The following is a 24221-nucleotide window of genomic DNA, read 5'->3' as shown; positions in this document are numbered from 1 at the left end:
CAAGGGTAAACAAAATGAAAACAACTCTGTAAAAACCTCTTACATCTGAATCACACTTCTGGACCCACCTGCACAAGGAACGGTCCAGGCCAAAAGCCCAAAAAAATGATGAACAGAGAAACCCCAGTCCACAAAAAAATACACAGAAATTCTAAAAGAAACAAAACCCCACCAAAAACTGACAGGTGCTTTAAAAGAGTAAAAAGGTAGCATCTGCTCCAATGGTGAAATTTTGATCGTCATGCAATTTATTAACGGTATATACTCAGATATTGAAGTTACAAATTGTGTATGCATATTGTCAAGAAAACCATTTTATTGTCCCAAGTGAAACACAGCTCACAGTTTTGGGACCTAAGAATACAGAGCATCTATTCATTTGTGTCTATGCATTTGTCCATCGGTCCAGTCTTGTTCTTGTTATCCCTCTCACTACTTGCCAGATTTTTATGAAATTTTTTATCAAAGGTTTAAACATTTTGAAAACCCTTGCCAAGCAAGAGTGCACTATCTGAAATGTCTAGCCTGCTTTACTGACCAATATTGATTTGATTTCATGTTTATAGTCCTGAAGAAAAAGTTAACTACAAGCATCACATAAACTAAAAATTATCAGTGATCCATAACAATGAGGTCAAGGTTAGATAAACCGAACCAGACAGACAGACATGTGCACCTTACAATCATTCCATACACCAAATATAGTTGACCTATTACTTTTAGTGTACAAACTAGAGGCTCTCAAGAGCCTGTGTCGCTCACCTGTATTTACTGATGCTTTGGAAATCATGTAAAATAAGGTTAAAATCATAATTAATAGTATTAGATATTGTTGGATTCGTCTGAAAATTTCAGGGCAGATAAATCTTAATCTGATGAACATTTTTGCCACCTGTCAGATTTGCTCTAAATGCTTTAGTTTCAGAGATATAAACCAAAAACTGCATTTGACCCCTATGTTCTATTTTTAACCAAGTCAGCCATGATGGTTGGAAGGCGGGGTCATTGGACAAATTTTTTAAACTAGATACCCTAATAATGATTATGGCCAAGTATGGTTAAATTTGTCTCAGTAGTTTCAGAGAAGAAGATTTTTGTAAAAAATTACAAAAATTTACAAAAAATTTACAAAAATTGTCAAAAATTGACTATTAAGGGCAATAACTCCTAAAGGGGTCTACTGACAATTTTGGTCATGACAACTTATTTGTAGATCTTACTTTGCTGAACATTATTGCTGTTTACAGTTTATCTCTATCTATAATAATATTCAATATAATAACAAAAAACTGCAAAATTTCCTTAAAATTACCAATTCAGGGGCAGCAACCCAACAACAGGTTGTCAGATTTGTCTGAAAATTTCAGGGCAGATAGATCTTGACCTGATAATCAGTTTTACACTATGTCAGATTTACTCTAAATGCTTTGGTTTCAGAGATATAAGCCAAAATCTACATTTTATCCTTATGTTCCATTTTTTGCCATGGCTGCCGTCTTGGTTGGTTGGCGGGGTCATCGGACACATTTTTTAAACTAGAAACCCTAATGATGATTGTGGCCAAGTTTGGTTTAAGTGGTTTCAGAGGAGAAGATTTTTGTAAAAAGCTAACGACGACGGACGCCTTCGGGCAAGGTGAGCTAAAAACAGACCAAATCATGAAAACTTAATATTGACCAATGAACCAGGAAAATGAGGTCAAGGTCAGATGAAACATGGCAGACAGACATGTACACCTTACAATCCATGCACCAAATGTAATTGAGGTATTGCTTATAGTATCTAAGTAATAGACTTAACCAGGTAAACTTTACATAGATCAATGAACCATGAAAATGAGGTTTCATCAACTGAGTACTTACATGTACATGTTTATCATCATTTTATAACAAGTGTTTAAAAATAATCTCAATTTGATGTCATTTCCTTACTTTATTTTGTCATGGAGACTGGAACAATAGAATTATTTGGTAATAAAATTTCATCTTATCACTGTTGGACTCGCCTTGGAAAATCTTAAGTGAGAACCCTGCTATTGCTTATGTATTAGATACAATACAAAGGTAACAAAGAAACAGGCCGGTAACAACCGTTGCCAGATAGTTTTTCTGCACGAGTAGTCAGGTCAAGGTCCAAGGACATTGACCTGACTACAAGTGCAGAAAAACTTTATGGCATGGTTGTTTCCGGCCTGTTTTTTTGTTACCTTTGGTTTGTATCTGACTTGCACGACGTTTGAAGAAAGAAGTAGTACATTTTGCATTTAGAAGAGGTAGCAAAACTAAACATATTAGATACTTAAATGGCCATATACCAGTAAATGTAAGTTACAGTTTAAACACAATTTTTCTTTTCACTTCCCTTCAGCAGAGAGTTTTTTCTCAAAAAATTCAAGAATCTAATAATTTTATTAAAAAGAACCATTTCAAGTAAAAGATGAATGTTGTACACATTTGAGACTTTTTAAAATGCAACTTCGCAAGTAAATAATGTATGAAAAAGATTTTAGAGGTAAGCAAGCTAACATTTGATTTTTATTGTAGAAAAACGGTTAAAATAAATTTAAAATAAAGAGGCTATATCCTTTCTTTGTTAAAAAATGCAGGATGTGCCATTCCATCCCCCCATTCCCCCTTTAAAAAATCATGAAAATCGTACATTTGTTGCAAAATATATGAATTCAATAACGATATAAATGTATCAAAAGAATGAATTTCCTATTTCATTAGTGAATGAAATGTTATGAAAAAAGAGATTGTGTCTTGTTATTATATATATATGTATAAAGGCATATATTTTTGATTTTTTTAAAATTTTCATGCTTATAGGTTTTTATATGTCTCTCATAGTTTTGATCAGGATTAAACACGTGTCACTATATGATCCAATCGCAGCTTACCGTCCAAAATTGGTGACATAAGTTGAATGATTTTCTTCAAGATTTAATTGCTACCTATTTGAACATGTATTACACAGACACTTTTTATTGATAGGATCAATCGTGCATTGGTGAGTTGATAGGTATTTTATCTTTTGATTAGATCGGATTTTTTTTATACATATTTCCTGTCTTTTTTATTGAAATATAGACATTGGTACCAGCATTTCTTTACTTTCAGCATTGTCCAGAAAACTATTCATGTCCATATATTGAAGAAAAAAAAATACATTTACGGACCGACCATTTAGCTTCAAAAGGGGGGTATGTTCTTTTCTGAGTAAGCAAATTATGTAGTTTTTCAACGCCACCACCCAAATATTTTTTTTTCAAAATTAGCACTTTTATATACAGTATTTGGAAAATCAGGAATCAGAACATCATTTTGTCATCTGCTTGACCACAATATATTTTTTCTCATAGAATTAGGAAAAAACCAGAACCCCTCTTTTGAAGTTAAATGAACAATCCCTTAGTGTACCGATATGAATAGTAATTTACTGGAATGCTAACGTAAATATTTTAATAAAAAAGACAGTAAATATGTCGGTGAAACAAAAAAGTTCAAATCTAATTGAAATTTAAAGTGCCCATGAACTCACTGATCATGCACGAGTGAGTCTATTCATAAAAAGCGTCTGTGTATCAATTTAAAAGTGTGTATAATACCAGTTAATGTACTGTTTTTCTATAGCTCTGTTGGGGGCAAAGTCGTACAAAGTATCTTAGAAGAGGATCAAGCTACTAAAAACAAAACATTGACAAAAGAACCATGATAATGAGGTCAAGGACAGATGATAACTGGCAGACTAACATGTATACCTTAAAATCATTCCATACACCAAATATGAATGTACTTTTGCTTACATTATCTGAAAAATAGACCAACCTACAAAAACTAAACATTGGCCAATGAACCTTGAAAATGAGATCAAGGTCAGATGAAACCTGTAAGTCGCACATGTACACATTACAAGCATTCCATACACCAAATATAGTTGACCTAATGGTTATAGTATCTGAGATACAGACTTGACCACCTAAATTTAACCTTGATCATTGATCCATGAAATGGTGGAGGTCTGGTGAACCCTATTCGACTGACATCTAGATGTTGCAAGGAACCCATATTCCAAATATATTTATCCTATTACTCATAATAAGTGAGTATTTCACTTGACAAAAAACCTAATTTTTTTTCAAGCAGTCTGTGAAATGTGAAAATGAGGTCAAGGACAATAGACAAATAGAGAAGGAAACTTCATAACATAAAGTATCTGTACACAAGGTATGAAGCATCCAGGTCTTCTCCTTCTGAAATATAAAGCTTTATACAAACAGTTTATGCCAACACTGCTGGATTGTAATCCCTAGATCCCACATTATAAAACTAGTCGATGGAGAGACAAAAATCATAATTTAGGGTGAATAACTCAAGTTGCATTTCATCCTTATGTTCTAGTTTTAGCCATGTCGGCAATGCTGGTTGGCAGGTGGGATAATTGGACAATTTTTTAAATCTAGATACCCATTATGGCCAAGTTTGGTTCCAATGTGCCCATGAGTTTATATTTTTGTAAAATTCAATGGACGACACTGATGCCAAGTGAATATAGTAGCTCACTTGAGCCCACAAGTTAGAGACATTTGGTGTTGTAAATTAACAACAAACATTGCAATATCATTTTTATTCAATACATGGTAATAAATTTGATCAATATTTACATCTTCATTAAAATTATATATCATATATATCTAAAAATTTAATATTAATTTTAAATCAGGTTGTGATAAAAATGACAAAAAAAATTAAAACAATCATTTAAATCACTACCAGATATTACATATTTCAAATTTTGAACATAATCATTAAGAGAGGTAAGTTTTACATACATACTTAGTTACCTTATGAAGTTGACAGGGATAGAGTGATACTGAGTTTTGGAACAAGTCACTACATTATATAAAGAAATGCAGGAAACACTCTGAAAAATACATTCTTGTAAACATTTAATGTTATTTCACCATTTTTAATAGATGTTTAGGAAAATAGATTATTTCATTGTTTACAAACCTTTTCAGTCAATGATGTGTGGGTGTGCATTTAAAAAAAACGATTTTGAAAAAAGGTATTTGGAAACATAGATTTGAATGATATTCAAGTCATACTGACCGAACATTTATAATTTATAAATCACATGTTATGTAAGTTGATCAACCTGTTCTTTCTTAATAAATTGCAGTCAGACATAAATTAGCAACCATACTTACTGATTCAGTGTCTTAGACACACCAATCAGGTTTCACTGGTTAATTAAGTACATTGTACTTTATTTTTGTTTCAATACATACTGTAATCAGCCTTGTATAGTTCGCACCCTCCTTCTCGCGAACGAGAATTCAGGTAAAAAAAATTTTTTGTAACGGTTTGTAAATGTCCAATGAAACTCCAGTAATTTCAAATCATGTGTGAACGATTGCAGAATTTCAAGGAAAAACCTGTTTTCCATCATCAAATAAAAGTTGAAAATGCTTGAAAATTATTCTAGAATACTTCATGAGTGCTAAAATAAGTCAAAATCACAAAAAAAAAAAAACAATTGAGAAACTTGTGTATGTTTAAACCGGAATAGCACCTGTAAATGAAAATAAATACGGTTGAGTATGCGGAAAATTTGTACTAAATAGATACCACTAGAATGCTGTTAAACATATCCATCATATCAATGTTTGATGGATCTTAAACTAAAACAAAATACATGCGTATGAATCACCAAAACGGAACTAATAACCGATTAAGTTTTGTAGTTTATACATCATTATGCATAAACTGGTTTCCGGCTAACCTATACACTTTTTTCATTCCGTCAAATACAAGCGATTTCCAGTTTAAGTTATGCAATGCTGTGAAAAGAAACGAGAAATTTGTAATGAAGCATTTAATTTTGAAATTAATCACTTTTATAATGGATTTTGAATTAAAATTGCATATTCATATCGATTAGGTAAAATAATAGTTTGAAAATGATACAATTTCAATAACAAACATGGTGGAACGTAAACAAATCTCGCAAATTAAGTTTTTTTCCTTATTTCTTGTTTAACATACTCTTTAATCCACACCCCTGTGTGGCAGTTTAATTTTGAAGAATAAAACCGCGGACTATACAAGCCTGAATTCAGTAGATGTATGAAACTGATTTCCATCCATCAAATAACTTTGACATATTATCATTTTCAGATCATGATTGAATTCATACATCTAATTCTTATAAACAAAAAAATTGTCTACTTTGGGTGGCCACATTTAAGTGTTATTTGTAGCATACAGGGTTTTATGTGATATGTATGAATTGATAAAGATATTTTTTAAGGGGGTCTGAAAATATTCTACAATGGTAAATTTTAATTTTGAACAACCCTTACACACTAGATTTTCTTAGCACTATATCCCCAAAATATTTCTTGTGGCAGCTTACAGTAGATTTCCTGAGACTGAAATTAGATTTTTTAAATCTGACAAATATAATTTTCAGTTCATGACCTGCCATTGTCATACCCTGGATAAAATTTGAGCAATATTTGTGATAATGTCTTGTTCATAGCTGGGTTACTATTTTTTCCTAGGTCTGCTCGGCACATTGGACAGTTGAACACCTCTGCTTTAAATGATCTTACTAAACAGGACTGAAATTAAAAAAGCTCACATTTAAATTGGCAAATTTTTATGCATTGAAATCAATACAAAATGTAATCACTATTAAAGCAACGTTATTCAATTATGTAATTGTTCAAGAAATAAACTTGATGTGGTAAGACAATTTTCAAACTAACATTGCATAAGACGATCCACCTTTGCCAAACCAGCGTTGTATTTGACAACCACACCGCATTGACAATATCAACCCCTTCCGAGATTGCCGAATTATTCTAAAAAAAAAAACAAATGAACTACTACCACTCAAGATCAAAAGAAGACCACCGCAAAACGTACTGAACCGCAGACCGCACGATTATTGTTGAAATAAACTTGCAACATGGATAGTGTACCACAACCGCAAAATGTAACAAATTCACCACAACTTCCACCATGCCCTACATGTGCGACTACCATACATCTTACAACATTCCCGACGCAATTGGAAGTAGTACCTTTTTCCGAGTGAAGCCTTTAGGAATGGTACGGAATGTCCTGTGAGGTGTTGTCCATTTTGGAGAGGACACTGACAATTCATTATTAACTTTTACTTTCACTTTCATTTTAACGTCGTCAAATCAATTATAGTGACGTTATGTCTTGTTAACCTTTGTAACCCCATATGCACCGCATTTTATGTACTTCAGTATTTGTTTTCTATGTTTAAATTGTCCTGAAGTTGCCACCGTAAGTGGCGAAACATGTAGACCATAATAAAGATTTTCCTTGCAGTAATCTACGATGTTGTTGTCTTTGTGTAGCATTATTTTCCTGAGGTTTTAAGACAACCGCAGCATACCTCCGGGTATCCATCCTGATTACTCTCTACAAGCCTGTACCGTTAGGTGTTGGTTCACTCAATGGAACCTTAACATTGCATAAATCAAATAAATGCAGAATGTGACCATGGGACACAGATGACGCCCCCGCTTGCATATAACATTATAAATGGACATAACTAGAGAATTGTATAAGTGATGCCACCCAAAATCAAACTTTATCTGTGTTTTGTGGCTATAAGTATTGTGTAAATGTTTCATAACATTTGGTTGAGGCAAACTAAAGTAAGAGAACAGAAACAAAAGATTCAGCATTTCTTCCGTTTATGAAGGGGCATAACTCCAGAACGGTCTAAAGTTAGAGAATGTAGCTTATATCCATGGAAGCAAGAAATTATACAGTTGCACCACTCATTCATCCCTAAACACCTAACGGTTTTATAGTTAGGGAGCTGAAACAATTTTTGTACATATGCAAAGGGATGGCTAAAATGATCACTATTTTTTTACCATGTCTCTGATTGAAACAATGTAAGCCAGACCTTTTAGCAGTGGTGAATAACCATGCCAAGTTTCATTACCAAACTCTGAGAGGTTTAAAAGTTAGAAAGGGTAAACAAAATTGTGAAGGACAGACACAGCAGCAGATAGTATATACTTTTTACTAATAAACTAGATGTGTCGGAACAACACGAATGACCCCGTCTCAAAAAGTTGAAAAATCTGCAATTTCAACGACACAAGTGGACACAAACATGCATGGATAGTATCCAGCCCTCAAGACCAATACTAGTTTGATGAAAAATTTCCTTGATCAATGAGTATTTTAATTTCAAACTATCAGCAAACAGGAAGTGGAGGTACTGAAGATGTGTTGAAACAACATGAAAATCAGCATATCAGAACGAAACTTTAGACTCACATATCAAAAATCAGTGCAAAATCTGAAGGCTTATAGAAAAAAAGTCCGTATAACTGTGATTTTCAACAATTTTCAAAGTCCAAAACCCGTAATTACGGCAAAAATTAGCAGAGCAGAACGAAAGTTAAATTTGATCTGTAACACATCATGGTTAACTCACATACCAAAAATCAGCCAAATATCTAAAGGAATTTAGAAACAAGAGGCTCTCAAGAGCCTGAATCGCTCACCTGTATTTCAGAGGAGAAGATTTTTAAATGTTAGCAAACTTGATGAACAAATTGTGTAAAATTGTCTTTAAAGGGCAATAACTCCTTAAGGGGTCAATTGACAATTATGGTCATATTAACTTTTTTGTAGATCTTACTTTGCTGAACATTATTGCTGCTTACAGTTTATATATATCTATAATAATATTCAAAATAATAACAAAAAACTGCAAAATTTTGTTAAAACTACCAATTCGGTGGCAGCAACCCAACAATGGGTTGTTCGATTCGTCTGAAAATTTCAGGGCGGATAGATCTTGACCAATTAAACAATTTTCCCCCTGCCACATTTGCTCTAAAAGATTTAGTTTTTGAGATATAAGCCAAAAACTGCATTTGACCCTTATGTTCTATTTTTAGCCATGGCGGCCACGTTTGTTGATGGATACAAACTTCGGATACAATTTATTAACAAGATACCCTAAGGAACATTTAGTTAAATTTTGAAGGTAATTGGCCCGGTAGTTTCAGATAAGATTTTTAAATGTTAGCAAACTTGATGAACAAATTGTGTAAAATTGTCTTTAAGGGGCAATAACTCCTTAAGGGGTCAATTGACAATTATGGTCATATTAACTTTTTTGTAGATCTTACTTTGCTGAACATTATTGCTGCTTACAGTTTATATATATCTATAAAAATATTCAAAATAATAACAAAAAAATGCAAAATTTTGTTAAAACTACCAATTCGGTGGCAGCAACCCAACAATGGGTTGTTCGATTCGTCTGAAAATTTCAGAGCTGATAGATCTTGACCTATGAACAACTTAACCCCATGTCAGATTTGCTCTAAAAGCTTTAGTTTTTGAGATATAAGCCAAAAACTGCATTTGACCCCTATGTTCTATTTTTAGCCATGGCGGCCATGTTTGGTGATGGAGTTTGAAGGTATTTGGCCCAGTAGTTTCAGAGGAGAAGATTTTTTAAATAGTTTACCATGACGACGCCAACAGACGACGGACGCCAAGTGATGGTATAAGCTCACATGGGGCCCTTCGGGCTCCGGTGAGCTAAAAAAGTCCGTATAACTGTGATTTTCAACAATTTATCAAAGTCCAAAGCCCGTTATTTCGGCAAAAATTAGCCTTGATCTGTAACTATTCATGGTTAACTCACATACCGAAAATCAGCCCAATATCTAAAGGCGTTTAGAAAAAAGTCTGTATAACTGTGATTTTCAACAATTTATCCAATTCCAAAGCCTGTAATTTCGACAAAGCTTGATCTGTAACTCATCATGGTTAACTCGCATACCAAAAATCAGCCCAATATCTGAAGGCGTTTAGAAAAAAAGTATGTATAATGGTTTGTTGCGGCATGACGGAATGACAGACAAGTGTAAAACTATATGGCCCCGCCAACTTTGTTGCGGGGCCATAAAAAACTGTTTTAACGAGTTGAATTGAAATGCATTTCAACCCCATAAACTATCATGTGCATACTAAATTAAGAAATTGCTCTGAAAGTACATCTGATGCAACATGAAATATGGAGATGATGCCCAGTGCTAGATGTGAAAGAAGAATATACCAATTCTTGTCTTTGGTTTAACCTAGCCTTCCTCTCTTGAAGAAAGCATACTACCAAAGAGACCACAGAGTTTATCAGCAAGTGAAGAATGATTACTGTACATTGTACCAGGATGATTAATAACTAACTACGTAAATGAGTAATTGTTTGAAAGAAAAGACAATTTTCAGTAGAGAATTTTATACAGTGACATTCTCTTACCTTACAGATATTGTGTTTACATTCTGTTGTAACAGGTTTAAAAACTATTTCTTGACAGCAAATGCATGTAAACAATTCTTCAACTTTCTGAAGAAATTTCTGAAAAACAATTTAGAAATGACTTGTAAATATCTTCTACAATAAAAAGAATCAATAATACTAATGTCTTATAACTCTTAGAACACGATGGTTCTGATATCTATAACTATCTCAATTTTAATAAATTGATGAAAATTTAAACTCGAGTCCAAGGAGCATTTTTATATCTCTCAATTGACATTTACTATAAAACTGATTTGATGTAACAAGAAATTTTGTCTATCCCTGAGTTTTTATGATTAAATTAAACATTATAAGATTACTATGCTGTAGCTAACTGTTCCCGTGCTGTATAAATGAAGAATAAAATTGTGTGTCACAATGTGTCATTGTGGTACAATAGTCAAAATAAGGTAAAATTTCTATTTCTCTAATAAAAATGGTCCTATCAAAATGGACAATGAGGAAGTGCGTACACAAGGTGTTATTGTAACAATACTCTGAAAAATAGCCAATAGTCCGGTAACTTCTTTTAAAATGTTCAGATCAAAATGACAATACAAAATGGTCAACAACATACCAGAGTTTGCGAAAACCTTTGGACCTGTCGGTCCTGACTGCCAAAATTTTACCAGGTCAGCCTATCTTGGGTTCGAGCTGGTCCAATTGTCGGACTGTTTTGTACAGACAAAAAAAGGTCATTGTAGTTCCTTCTGTCAATGTTCGGTAGTTTGCCAAATCATTGGACACTGGTTTCCTGTTTTACCTTAACTTATTGTAATCAGAAATCATAACTTTAGAACTAGTTTAAAAAAAATTAATTGCGGGTTATGTTCAATGTTGGCGTGTGCATAGGCACATGCTTATGAAAACGGTTACAGGACTTAAACATTGATAAGGCCAAGAACAATTGTGTGTTCTTGATTTCATGACCAACCACCTAGTACTGCTCCAACCAGTGTTTTTGTGAGGATTCTTCAAAAACCTTTCAGCAACAAATTACTTGTTGTAACCGCTTTCTTATTTAATTGATATTTGCGACAGAATCCACCAATATCACGTTCATTTGTTCATTGACAAAATGCAAATGGTTAACATTAGTAGAATACGGGAACCAGACTCGGTAAATGGTAAATACATAATTTTTATCCGTATTAAAACAAGATTTTTCAAAATTTTTGCAAAAAGTATCTTAAAATCCTGACCTACAGATCAGATGATATTTAATAAAGGAAATCCTAACCTGAACAAAAATATTTTTATGTCTGAAAAAAATTATTTTTTAATTTAAATATCATTTTCTAATGTTTTCCATCATAATATCTAATATTGTAAAATTGGGTATTAACTTTTAAAAAAAAAGGAAGGACCATCAAAAGTTATCTTTCTGTCAGTGACAGAAAAAACTGAAGTATCGCAAACTCTGACATATGATGGGAAATAATAGAACTAAATATGGGAGCTTTGTCATATGGTTTCAGGAGTTGTGTACACAAGGTGTTGTCTCAATAAACAATAAACACTTGGCCCTTTGGGCCAGGTGAGCTAAAAATGGTCCAATCAAATTGACAATATAACACAGCCAAGAAAAAATGACAAAAATCCTAAAAAGTATGAAAGCCTAATGTCGAATGGTCTCTTGAGTATTGATGTCTTTTGGACTGACTGATGTCTTTTGGACTGACAGACAGAAATTGTTATCCAATCCTCCTTGGAACAATGTGCAGAGGACAAAAATATAAGCAATTATTAACTAAAGATTGATCTCAACTGAGAGGCTATTAAACCCTCTTCAATACATTTTTACACCAAGTTATATAATTATAGGTCACTTAGTATCCAAGAACTTAACAAAAATAAAGTAGCAGTGTACTCCAATATTTCTCATCAACCTCCCTTGCTGAGGCAACTTAAATTTCATATTGTCTTGCAAAATGTCAGACTTAAGTAGAACATAAAAATGCAGCAAAAAAGATACATTATTCATGTGCTTTTTCTCTTTTTTGTGGTACGCATGTATTTTCATACATTTGTTTCTTAGCCAAGATTTACCTGTCCACCTTCTTTAGTGAACTTCTTGGCCTCCTCCCATACATTTTTGTTGTCAACATCCTCTTTTATCAATTGGAGTTGTTCAGAGTCAATTTTATATCCCACAATTTTTTTCTTCTTCTCTGGAGATGCACTTGGTGAAGAATCTAGAAAGAGTTAAGTAAGTAAATCAACCTAGAATTTAATAAAAGTTGTTTGAATATACAAAGATATTTAGTTGTACCATGTCAGATTTAAGTTCAGACCGTATGCAGTGTTTTAAATTGTAAATTTTAGCAGTGAACTCTAATTTTACTTCCCTGTTATCATTTGAGAATGTCTTATATAAATTTAACAAGTGCACACACGCTGATATATCTCACCTGCTTTACTAACCATGATTGATTTAATGTTGAGTGTCTTAATCAAAGCCTTTTATTAGAGGCTGTTAAAGCAACTGCTGCCTAGTCAATGTTTTTGTGACTTTTATTTTTCATCCACATGTAAAAGAATTAAACCTGAAAGGAGTCTTATCCAGTGAGAAGTAAGGATGTTTTAACTTTATATCAATAAAAGACATATCCAGCAAAAAGTCATTTTTACAATGGTTTACATTTCCCAGGGGGACAACACATATAGAAAGAAGACAAAAGTTTTATGGGAGTACTGCATCTTTAAATTTTGTCAATCAGCCATTCTTTTCTTCTTAGGCTGTGTAAGAACTTTCTTGCAGATAAAAATTCATCTGCCATGATCATGCTTTGTACAATTCTGATATACAGACAGAGGAATACAACTCATATGATCCAAACAAGTTCAAAATTTAGCATGTTTGCAATGCCCATTAAGAAACGAGAAACGACGACTTTGATTGGCTGATCATGATTGTCTCCCTTGGGAAAAGTAAAAAATTTACAAAATCGGGCATGGCGTCTTAAAGAGTGTTCAGGGAATCATAACTAGAGGCTCTCAAGAGCCTGTGTCGCTCACCTGCATTTGACCTGTATTTACTGATGCTTTGGAAATCATGTAAAATAAGGTTAAAATCATAATTAGTAGTATTAGATATTAGATATTATAATGATATCTAAGATAATAAAATAAAACTGCAAAATTTTTGTAAAATTACTTACTCAGGGGCAGCAACCCAACAACGGGTTGTCGGTTTCGTCTGAAAATTTCAGGGCAGATGAATCTAAGTCTGATGAACATTTTTGCCACCTGTCAGATTTGCTCTAAATGCTTTAGTTTCAGAGATATAAACCAAAAATTGCATTTTACCCCTATGTTCTATTTTTAACCAAGTCGGCCATGATGGTTGGAAGGCGGGTCATCTGACAAATTTTTTAAACTAGATACCCTTATAATGATTATGGTCAAGTGTGGTTAAATTTGTCTCAGTAGTTTCAGAGAAGAAGATTTTTGTAAAAGATTACAAAAATTTACAAAAAATTGTTCAAAATTGACTATTAAGGGCAATAACTCCTAAAGGGGTCGACTGACAATTTTGGTCATGGCAACTTATTTGTAGATCTTACTTTGCTGAACATTATTGCTGTTTACAGTTTATCTCTATCTATAATAATATTCAAGATAATAACCAAAAACTGCAAAATTTCCTTAAAATTATCAATTCAGGGGCATCAACCCAACAACAGGTTGTCAGATTTGTCTGGAAATTTCAGGGCAGATAGATCTTGACCTGATAATCAGTTTTACACTATGTCAGATTTACTCTAAATGCTTTGGTTTCAGAGATATAAGCCAAAATCTACATTTTACCCCTATGTACTATTTTTAGCCATGGTGGCCATCTTGGTTGGTTGGCGGGGTCATCGGACACATTTTTTAAACTAGATACCCTAATGATGATTGTGGCCAAGTTTGGTTAAATTTGGCCCAGTGGTTTCGGAGGAGAAGACTTTTGTAAAAAGCTAACGACGACGGAAGACGGACGCCAAGTGATGAGAAAAGCTCACTTGGCTCTTTGGGCCAGGTGAGCTAAAAAGGGCACAGAGCGTCAGTGGTGAAAGGATGGGGTGACCGCCCTGTGAAAACAATCAAGCTGAAACACTGATGGTCAATGCAGAGATCTATTTTAAACCATCCAATGAAAAGACGCTGATCACAAATCAAAACCAGAGATATGACGGAACATTATAAAAGTAAGTAAAAAGATTATTTGGAATTAACACAAGACAAACAAAAGCACTCTTTCAGTTAAATATTTTTGATTTTTAAAACTTCAGAATATAAAACACAAAACTTTTTAATTCCTGAGAATTACAAGTAATCATTTTCAATAGCCTATAGGGTCATTATGACATTTGACACTGTCTTGAGAAGTAACCCTGATCAGTTGATCATCATTTGTTTAAAGAGTGGAGTCTATCAGTATCAATCACCAATTAAGGAAACCCTTAATAAATAACAGGACCCCTAATTTCAGGGAAGTATTAAACATGGTAAGTGTAATCAGAACGTGTAAACTGTGTTACTTTTAATTTAAAATAAATAATGTGAGATAAGATTACATTACTATAAAGTGCGTAGTGATTTTACGATAATTTTATGAATGAACAAGAACGACGAACTTGATCTCTTTCAAAGAGAAACACGAATTAAATCATTCCATAAACCACACATAGTTGACCTACTACTTATAGTATCTGAAAAACGGACCTAATCACATAACTTTAACCTTGATCACTGATCCATAAAATGAGGAGGTCAGATGAACCCCCTCCCAAGGACGTGGAGACATTGCAAGCCATATCCCAAACATAGTTATCTGATAACTCGTAATACGTGAGAATTCACATGACAAAAAACTAATTTTTTTCAAGCAGAGGGTGAACCATGAAAATGAGGTAAAGGACAACAAAACATATGACAGGGAAACTTTGTAACATAAGGTATCTGTATACAAGGTATGAAGTATACAGTTCAACTACCGTCTGAAATATAAAGCTTTATACAAATAGTTTACGTTGCTGCTGGATTGTAATCTCTGTCTCACTCAGGCCAGACAAACCTATCCATTTGTTCATCTAAAATTTATAGCATTATCTAATAATAAATTCAATAAGATTCAAAGTTTTTTTAAAGGCTGTACCATTTCAGCATATAAACACATCTTTTGAAAGCACTTGTATAAATGACGATTAAAATCAATAGGAATAAACATGCCAATGTAATGCTACAATCATTTCCATTATTACTGTGATACCTATTAGTATTTCTTCCCAAAGTACTGTAGATTTTTAAATGATTCATTTCCCCTATGCTCTGTAATTAACATTGCTCTTGGCAACCCGAAAAAATTCCATCCCAGTAAAAAGGCATTTTAGTCTTATATACATGATTTTTTTATTAGTTTTTATTGGCTTTGCACTAGATTTCAGTAACTGAGAGCACTCTCAGATCTATACTCAGTCTTTTGTGTTTTTGTTAGTTGTTTTTGTGATTTTTATCAATCTGATGATATAAACCCTTTTCTAAAAGTTTTTCAGTGTGTTCTTGTGTTGTGAAGTTAAACCACTTTCCCGGGTTAGGGGAGAGTTGGGCGCATGCAAACATGTTTAAACCTTACACATTCCATATGTGCCTGTCCCAAGTAAGGAGCCTGTAACTGAGTGGTTGTCATTTGTTGCTGTTTATCATATTTGTTTTTGTTTATTTCTTTTGTAGTTTGGACTGGTGTTATGCTGTTGTACCACTGCCCAAGAATGGGGAGGGTTGGGTGTAACCCCGTCCAATTCTGTATGAGCCTGAAATTCAGTGGTTGTTGTTTGTTGCTGTATATCATATTTTCTTTTCGTATATTGTTTTGTATATTAATCAGGCTGATAGTTTTTTAGTTTAAATTGTTTTACATTTGTCATTTCAGGGTCTTTTATAGCTTGCTATGCAGTATTGGTTTTGCTCATTGTTGAATACCATATGGTGACCTACAGTTGCTTACTTCTATGTCATTTGGTCTCTGGTGGAGAGTTGTCTCATTTGCAATCATACCACATCTTCTTATATTTATATCGTTATAAAAAAGATTCCGTTATTGAAATCCTGTCTTGAGAAGCCTTATTCAAATGCATGAAAGGATTGGTATATAACCCCCACTTCCTTAAGCAGGGTTATAAAAATGATGAAACAAATATTAGCAATGATTACTATCAGTGCACAAAACCTAGTTACAACTTACCATTATCATCCCTCTTCCTTTTCCCTTTCTTTGCACCATTCTTTACACCATTCTTTGTACTGTTCTCAGCTTCCTCTTCCTTTTTTGCTTGAGCCTCTAAGTAGCCATCAGGATACTGCAAACAGAAACAAGTGTCTGACATTTTGAGTATAATGCAGCATGAAATTCAGGAAATAGCTATACTGCATTTTCCTACTTGCCAACATTAGTTGTTGATATTATGGTTGTTAATTGACTTCTAGATATTTATGACTGTACAATCTAAGATTGATGTCAGAAAGTATTAAAATATGTACAGCTAATCTTATTACAATGTAACTGCTAAATTGTGCCTGTTACTAGTAAATGGATTATTAGATAAATGGAAATGTCATATACAACTGTGCAGAGCAGTCAAATCACCCAAACAATGCAAAACTTCAAAATAAATTCCAATTCTGGTAAGAACTAAGATTTGATTATAAACAGTTTTAAATATTTGATATAATTTAAAATCAGAATAAACAATTTGAAACCATTTAGTTTTAATTATTTTATATCAAACTAAAGAAACTTTTAAAACTGACATCAAGAAATACATAAATTGTGAACCTTTTCCACCTCTGCATTTGCAACACACAACAGGGAATCACACTAGAAATATATCTATGAATCGATGCCTTTCAAAATGAACTTTAAAACAAAGGTTTGTATTATACTGTCTCTTCTCGTGTCACTAATTCTCTGACTTCCCACAATTAAAGTACAGATTATATGAAATAGCCCCATTTTAATTTCTATTAATCAAATTTAAACCTGCATAGCGAGACCAAGCTGTTCAATCTTTTTCTTTCCCGCTTTGGTCCAAGGTGCTGGATTGGGATCATCCCTTCGCAGTAGATATCGCCACACTAGGAAACCTGACTTTCCTTTCTCTGGCCAATACTTCACTATCTACAGAGAGATAAAACATTTTTAAGATTAGACCTAACATATTCAGAATTTTGTCTCTCATAGATGATCTTTCTTATCGACAATATAAGAAAATTGTTTTCTATCTGTTTGAGTCAATTTTCTTTAAAACTAACATTCTAAACAAATAGTTTTATCTTGAAAGCATTATATACTGTACTCCAAAACAATATGCTGAATGTTTCATACAAGTAAATCAGCTGTATTTTGATATATAAAAATAGTTCATACAGGATTTCCTTTTATGTAGCACCACTTGACCAACCTCAATTACTGCTTTTATCTGGATGTAGTTTATAAATGGATACTTTTGACACCTTGAAATACAGGGGTGGGTCCCCAATATATTTTTTTTACTTTTTACAATTGATTGTATAATTTGTGACAAAATGAGTACAAGAGCTGATGGCTCATATATAAATTCTGGAAACTTTGAAATTTTTCCAGCAGGCAATTATTCTACAAAATAGAAGTTAGTCTTTTGTTATCATTCCAAAATTCCAAAACTCATATTCAAATCCAGACTTAAAGCCACATTTTCCAAACACGGCTCGAAGAAACACTAAGAAAAGCTAATGGTTTACCTTATAAATACCGTCATATCTGTTTCCTTCCTCTGGAGCATACTTAGAATGTTTCCTGCCTTTACAGTTTCTAACAACTCTAACAGATTTACCTCCCTTCCAATTCTCTGCACATGATCCATTCTTAGCATCAATAGGTGCATTCACATTCTTAGCGAGAGCCCTAAAATTGGCATGCACTTAATCTTATGAACAGGTATTAGAAAGCTTAGTCATGAGGATGGATGATAAAATAAAATACAGTAAACTGTTGACACAGAGATATGTTTTGTCGATATGTAATTTTGATTGTAAAATGCAAATTTTGAAATAAAAATAATACTTCTTTTCATATGAAAAATATGCAAAATATTCAAAGACAATTAACCATGACATAATCCTCAACCACAACAAATTATTGACGTCACATTTATTTACTCTGTCAAGGCGAGACAATAATCAAGTTTTTCATGTTATTACAGATGCAAGACCCTATACAGATACGCATTGGGAATCAGAAAGCAAAAGAACAGTGTTTTTATTGCTGTTTTGAAAGTCCCCTTTAAATTTTCAACAATAGTGATGCTTTTTTACCAGCATTCATCTACTATAAACAAAATTTTGAAATTAAAAATAGCAATCAGGACTACTCCTGGAGATAATAAAAGAACAAGAGTTCCAATGTCCCCCGCGTTGCACATGTTTTATCTGTCCAAGGTCAATAACTAAAAAAAAAAATTTGTTTTATATTTTTTTAAATTATCTTTCAGAGTTGAAAAATTGAGAGCAATTTCTGATATATTAAATATTTCCAAGGGGCAAAACTCATTAAAAATATTTTATCCGCAATTATTTTAGAAATTGTCCGTGACATTGCTATATTAACCTTTGATATGAATTTGATAAAAATCTGACAAAAAATGTACCTGTGAGAGCCCTTACAATGCAAATTTCCATATAATTAATATTTCTAAAGGGGCACAACTCTTAAAAAATAATTGATCGGCACTGAAACTTGTCCAAGACATTGCTGATATAAACCTATGATACAAGTTTCATAATAAACTGTTAACACAGAGATATGTCTCGCCTATTTGTTATTTTGATAATGCAAATGTTGAAATTAAAATAGTAATACTTTAACATGTAAGTTATGCAAATATTCAAAGTCAATGAACCATGACTGAAGGTACTGGGCTTAACAATCTGAATGGAAATGAGATGTGCCAATGCTAGTACAACTGCATACCAAATACCATCTTCTTTTCATAAGTCGTTCCCTTTAAACAAACCTAAACACAAACATTAACATTAACTTGCAAACTATGTAAAAGTTTCAAAGTTTATGAACCATAATGAGGGGGTGGGGTTATATAATCTTCATGGAAATGAAACTTGCAAATGCCACTACATTTGCATACCAAATATCATTGACTTAACATTAGCGGTTCATCTTAAAATGACCTAATCACAAACTAATATATATAAACTAAGCAAAAGTTTCAAAGACAATAGACCATGACTGAGGTGTAAGGACCAAATATTCTCCATGGTAATGAGATGTGCTAATGCTTATACAACTGCATACCAATTATCATTGACCTACCACTAATGGTTCCCCTTAAACTGACCTAATCACAAACTAATACATGTAAACTAAGCAAAAGTTTCAAAGTCAATAGACCATGACTGATGGTGTGGGGTCAAATAATCTCCATGGTAATGAAATGTGCCAATGCTAATGCAACTGCATACCAAATATCATTGACCTTCCACTTGTGGTTCACCATAAACTAATCTAATCACAAACTAATACATTGTTGACGCTGCCGCTGACGGAAACAGTATACCCGTCTTGCTTTTTGACTCAAGGCGAGACAAATATCTGGCATGAATTGCACACCAAAGCACTAACATTGCAATTTTCCATATAATTAATATTTCTAAGGGCAGAAATTATTGATCAGCACTGATTTTCAACCTCGTCCGAGACATTGTTGATATAAACCTATGATATAAGTTTTATAAAAATCTGGCAAGAATTGTACACGAGAGCGCTAACAAGACTGGATGGACACCCGGTATTTCTAAGTCCCCAGCAACGCATTGGGCAGGGGACAAAAGTGTTTAGAGCATTTTTTAAGTTATGCTCAAGATACAAAATATTTTCATACTTGTTCATTCTAGTTAACTGTTGATCACATGACTGTTCTGCTGTTCTTTTATTACCAGACAAATCTCTGCCTCCACTTCCTGTATATGTGAATTCATCACCATCATCCTATAAAAAAAAAGAACACTCCTGTTTTAATACATGTATTTTAAAGAAAATACTTTTAACATTTTAATATTATGAATATGAGCAGACTTTTACATTTAAGAGCTAGTATTATTTCAATTTACAAAAAAAAAACAGGCAAAAGTTGCATATTTTCACACATATTTGCAAGTGGGAAATATTGACAGTGATATTGTTGGCTTTTTTCTAAACTACCTCTACCCTTTTTTATTGGGAAAATATGTGTCATTTTCATCAAATTGGGAAATTTAAATTAACCATGAATTTGACTGAAACTTCAATGTCAAACCCTGCTTTAAAATAAGACCTCATTTTGTCAGTGATGATACATAAATAGACCCTCAAATCTGCAAGTATAGTCATTTTAGGCATGAAAAATGTTTAAATGAGTGTTTTTCAGTTTGTATTCATGCACTTCATTCATTTCTACTGAGACAGCACTGTTTGGGAAAAAAGTTGTCTTTTTGGGAATAATTTTAAGCCATTATTTTTTCAAATTGGGATTCTTCTCCAGGGGAAAAAGCCTTTATTCTCCACTAATTTAAGGCAAACAATATCACTGATTGAGCAAGTACAAATACCACAATTATATTTATAAGAAACACGTTGTTCATGTTGACAAAAAATCGTGGCAAGTTATCTAGTCGATACTTGCAGGTGCTTTATATTTAGGGGTCTAAAAACAATATGAAAGTTGACCATCATGTATGTATCGTCCCCAAAAACGCACAGAAGGGGTATTTTCATGTTGCCAAGAAAAATACATTTATTGGAATGTTAATATTACTTAAACTTTAAAAAAAGACATAAATGCCTTAATGGTTTATTAAGTTTTAAATTCTAGTGAAAAATAAGTCTAGATAATGTTCTTATCCCACCTTGTACGTTATCTTTATATACCTTGTCATCTTCATAACCACCTGACAATACAATAGAGTATGATCCTTCATCTTCTCTTCCATGTATACCAGCAACATGTGGTCTGTGAACTCCAGCTTCACTCACCTAGAAATGGCACATTCTTTAATAACAATATTTTTTGACATTTCTAGAGAGGATAAGTGGCTATTGAAGGATATGGATTTGTTATAAATTTGTTCAAATAAATTAGATACTTATTGGCAACATGAATCTGGGTCGGTTCGCCCTAGTACCTGTTCGCCCTGGGACCGTTCGCTCTGATTTTAATTTTATTTTATTGTCTTGTTGTATAATGCTTATTATTTGAAAAGATTATGTTAAAGTTTGTTGAAAATTTTGCCGAATATTTATCTTGTAATGCTGCTACCAAATAATTATTTTCCTTTGATCTGCACTGTAGAGTACCAGGAATACAAGGTATTTAATATAAAACAACTGAAGACCATGTTATCTGAATGTATTTATCTTTATTGATAAATTTTAACAATTTCAAAACAATAATTAACAGTTATAACAAGATCCAATTAGAATTTCTCATCACACACCAGTTATGTCCTTAATGTTTTACACTATTATTTTAAAGAGCACATACATAGGAAATATGTCAAAACAAACTCGAGGTAAAAAAAGCCAAGCTGTGTGCGAAAAAAAAAAATCCCTTTTATGTCTTACAATTGGTACATCGATGTTTTTACTCTTTCCAAGCTGACTAGTTTATTTGAAAAAAAACAACGTTATTTTCATTATTAATACATTGAAGATAAGCACTACAAAAATAAGTGAGCTCAAAGACATCATAATTATACCTAATCAGCATTCTAAATTACAATCAACAGTCATTCAAATCAATTCTAAATAAAGCAAACGAAAGAATGATCCCATTAATGCTCCAAAACAAGCCATAAATTTTTAAATATTTCCATGTTTTTTCATGAATTTCGAGAATATAATTTCTATTGATCATATAAATATCTGAATATGCTTATTAAACCATAATACAACTATATTAAATTTTTTAAAATCAGGGCACAAGTAATCTGGGCAAAAGGACCAGATACCTTGTCAACATAAGTAAAACAACAGTGCACACACTGAAATGTCTCGCCTGTTTGTTATCTTGATTCAACATATGTTGATAATCTTTAAGGCCAAAATAAAAATATTGTATGTTTGCCCAAACGCGACCGACCCAAAAAAAACCTGCCGACTCAAATTCTTTTTTTGCCGTTTTTTTGAAGATTTTTCTTTTTTCGGATCTTTTTCGTGTCCGCTCCGTCTTCGTATAAAACTTAATGTTCGTCGTCTTTGCGTTTGAAAGTAACTGTGAATAAGATTAAAAGAAAGCGTGTAAGAGCAGTTAATCGATATTCGATGCTCTCGGTTTTTATCTTCTGATTCAACGAACGGTTACTTCTGCTTTGGCGCCGGCTACTTCAAAATTGTCAAAAATAATATTTTCACAAAGTTTTCATTTTTTACCAAGTCGATGAAACATTGATAATTAAAGAAATTCAGACATTAACGATTCATTTTCTGAAGAACAGAGATTTAAGCATTGACTTTACAGTGTGAAGCAGATTATTTAATAAAAAGACAACTTTTTATCACTTCATTCACTTCCGGTACTTGTTACACGAGATCGTACATCAATCTAACTTTCGGCGACAAAATAAGTTTGTTACTTCATTTGAACAGGATAAAAATTGCCTCCAGTAAATGTTTAATCCATTTATTGCATTAAAAACGTTATATTCCTTTCCAAATAGCTTGTCAAACATCGTTTATTTTTGTAAATTTTTCTTCGTCCGCCATTAACTGTTTTCTAACTACGGTTCTGAAACGGACCAGCTATGACCGAAATCCGTATTTTTACAATAATAACTACGGACGCATGAATGGAACAGCTGACAAGGAAATTGGTCCCAAATGGAAAAATTGCGCATTCCACACGCATTAACAGACTATTTGTTAGATTTACTTGATTAATGTATATAATTCCATATATATATGGATTGTTTCAAAATACAGTAGACTCCGGCAAATCGGATACCCAAAATGTCAGCTAAAAATATCCGATTACCCGATATATTCAATTAGACGATGAATGTATATTCATTGAATATTCTGCAATAATGAGTAGATATAATCCTGAGATGTTACTAACCCTGACAATTGCTAAATATGTTTAAGGGCTGGATGATTGATGGAGTGATTTTTATCAGTTACATCTCCACGATGTTTGTGTAAAAAATTATCAGCTGATTATGTAATGATTAAATTTGTTTGCAGTTTTTAAATCCTTTATTTATTAAAATAAATCAAATGTCCTGAAATATTTATGTGAATTATTATCTACCATCCATAGTTTGTCTTTATTTGTTTTGTAAGCAAATTAATATCCATTATTTACATTATCACACAGGTAAACTAATTTGGCTATAAATAGATCTAAGCATGTCTGTGTAGAATCTCCAAACTAAAATCGTATTTGATATAATTTTATTTCTTTAAATAATCAAATTTAAATTTATGAAAATAATCATGATTGATAAAATATTATTGCATAAAGTTTACGTTTCCTGAAGACTATTTATATTTAGGTCATAGTTCTAGAGGCTTCCTCACAAATTTGTAAACATCCAAAATGGCGTCCATGACATGTGGTTACTTTTGCACATGTGAAAAAAATATATCTGACAAAAGTCAGATTTCTCTTGTCAAAAGGGATTTATATTTATATTGCAATAAATTATTCTGAAGCAGGTACATTCAGTTTAGATTATATTTCTGATTCTGTGAACATTTAGAGTTTAATCAAAATTCTCCAAACAGCAACGTCAACTTGTCAACTGAGTCTTGCATATTTTATAAATAAATT

The 24221-nt window shown here is 32.7% G+C and overlaps 1 protein-coding gene across 1 annotated transcript in view; it reads right to left on the bottom strand.

The window, feature by feature from the left end:
- Nucleotides 1-4611: 4611 nt before the first annotated feature.
- Nucleotides 4612-24221, bottom strand: part of LOC127708951 (E3 ubiquitin-protein ligase UHRF1-like) — a 39150-nt gene continuing 19540 nt past the window's right edge. Inside the window, exons 10-17 of the mRNA XM_052214164.1 lie at nt 21323-21427; nt 20298-20404; nt 18145-18307; nt 17405-17542; nt 16610-16724; nt 12430-12575; nt 10339-10437; nt 4612-6625 (exon numbers count right to left, since the gene is read on the bottom strand). Coding sequence (XP_052070124.1) covers nt 6476-6625; nt 10339-10437; nt 12430-12575; nt 16610-16724; nt 17405-17542; nt 18145-18307; nt 20298-20404; nt 21323-21427 — 1023 coding nt within the window. The 3' untranslated portion in view covers nt 4612-6475. The remainder of the gene's footprint in view (nt 6626-10338; nt 10438-12429; nt 12576-16609; nt 16725-17404; nt 17543-18144; nt 18308-20297; nt 20405-21322; nt 21428-24221) is intronic.

Source organism: Mytilus californianus, unplaced genomic scaffold (genome assembly GCF_021869535.1).
Source record: "Mytilus californianus isolate M0D057914Y unplaced genomic scaffold, xbMytCali1.0.p SCAF_1, whole genome shotgun sequence".
NCBI lineage: Eukaryota > Metazoa > Mollusca > Bivalvia > Mytilida > Mytilidae > Mytilus > Mytilus californianus.
This window is presented reverse-complemented; position numbering and strand designations above follow the sequence as displayed.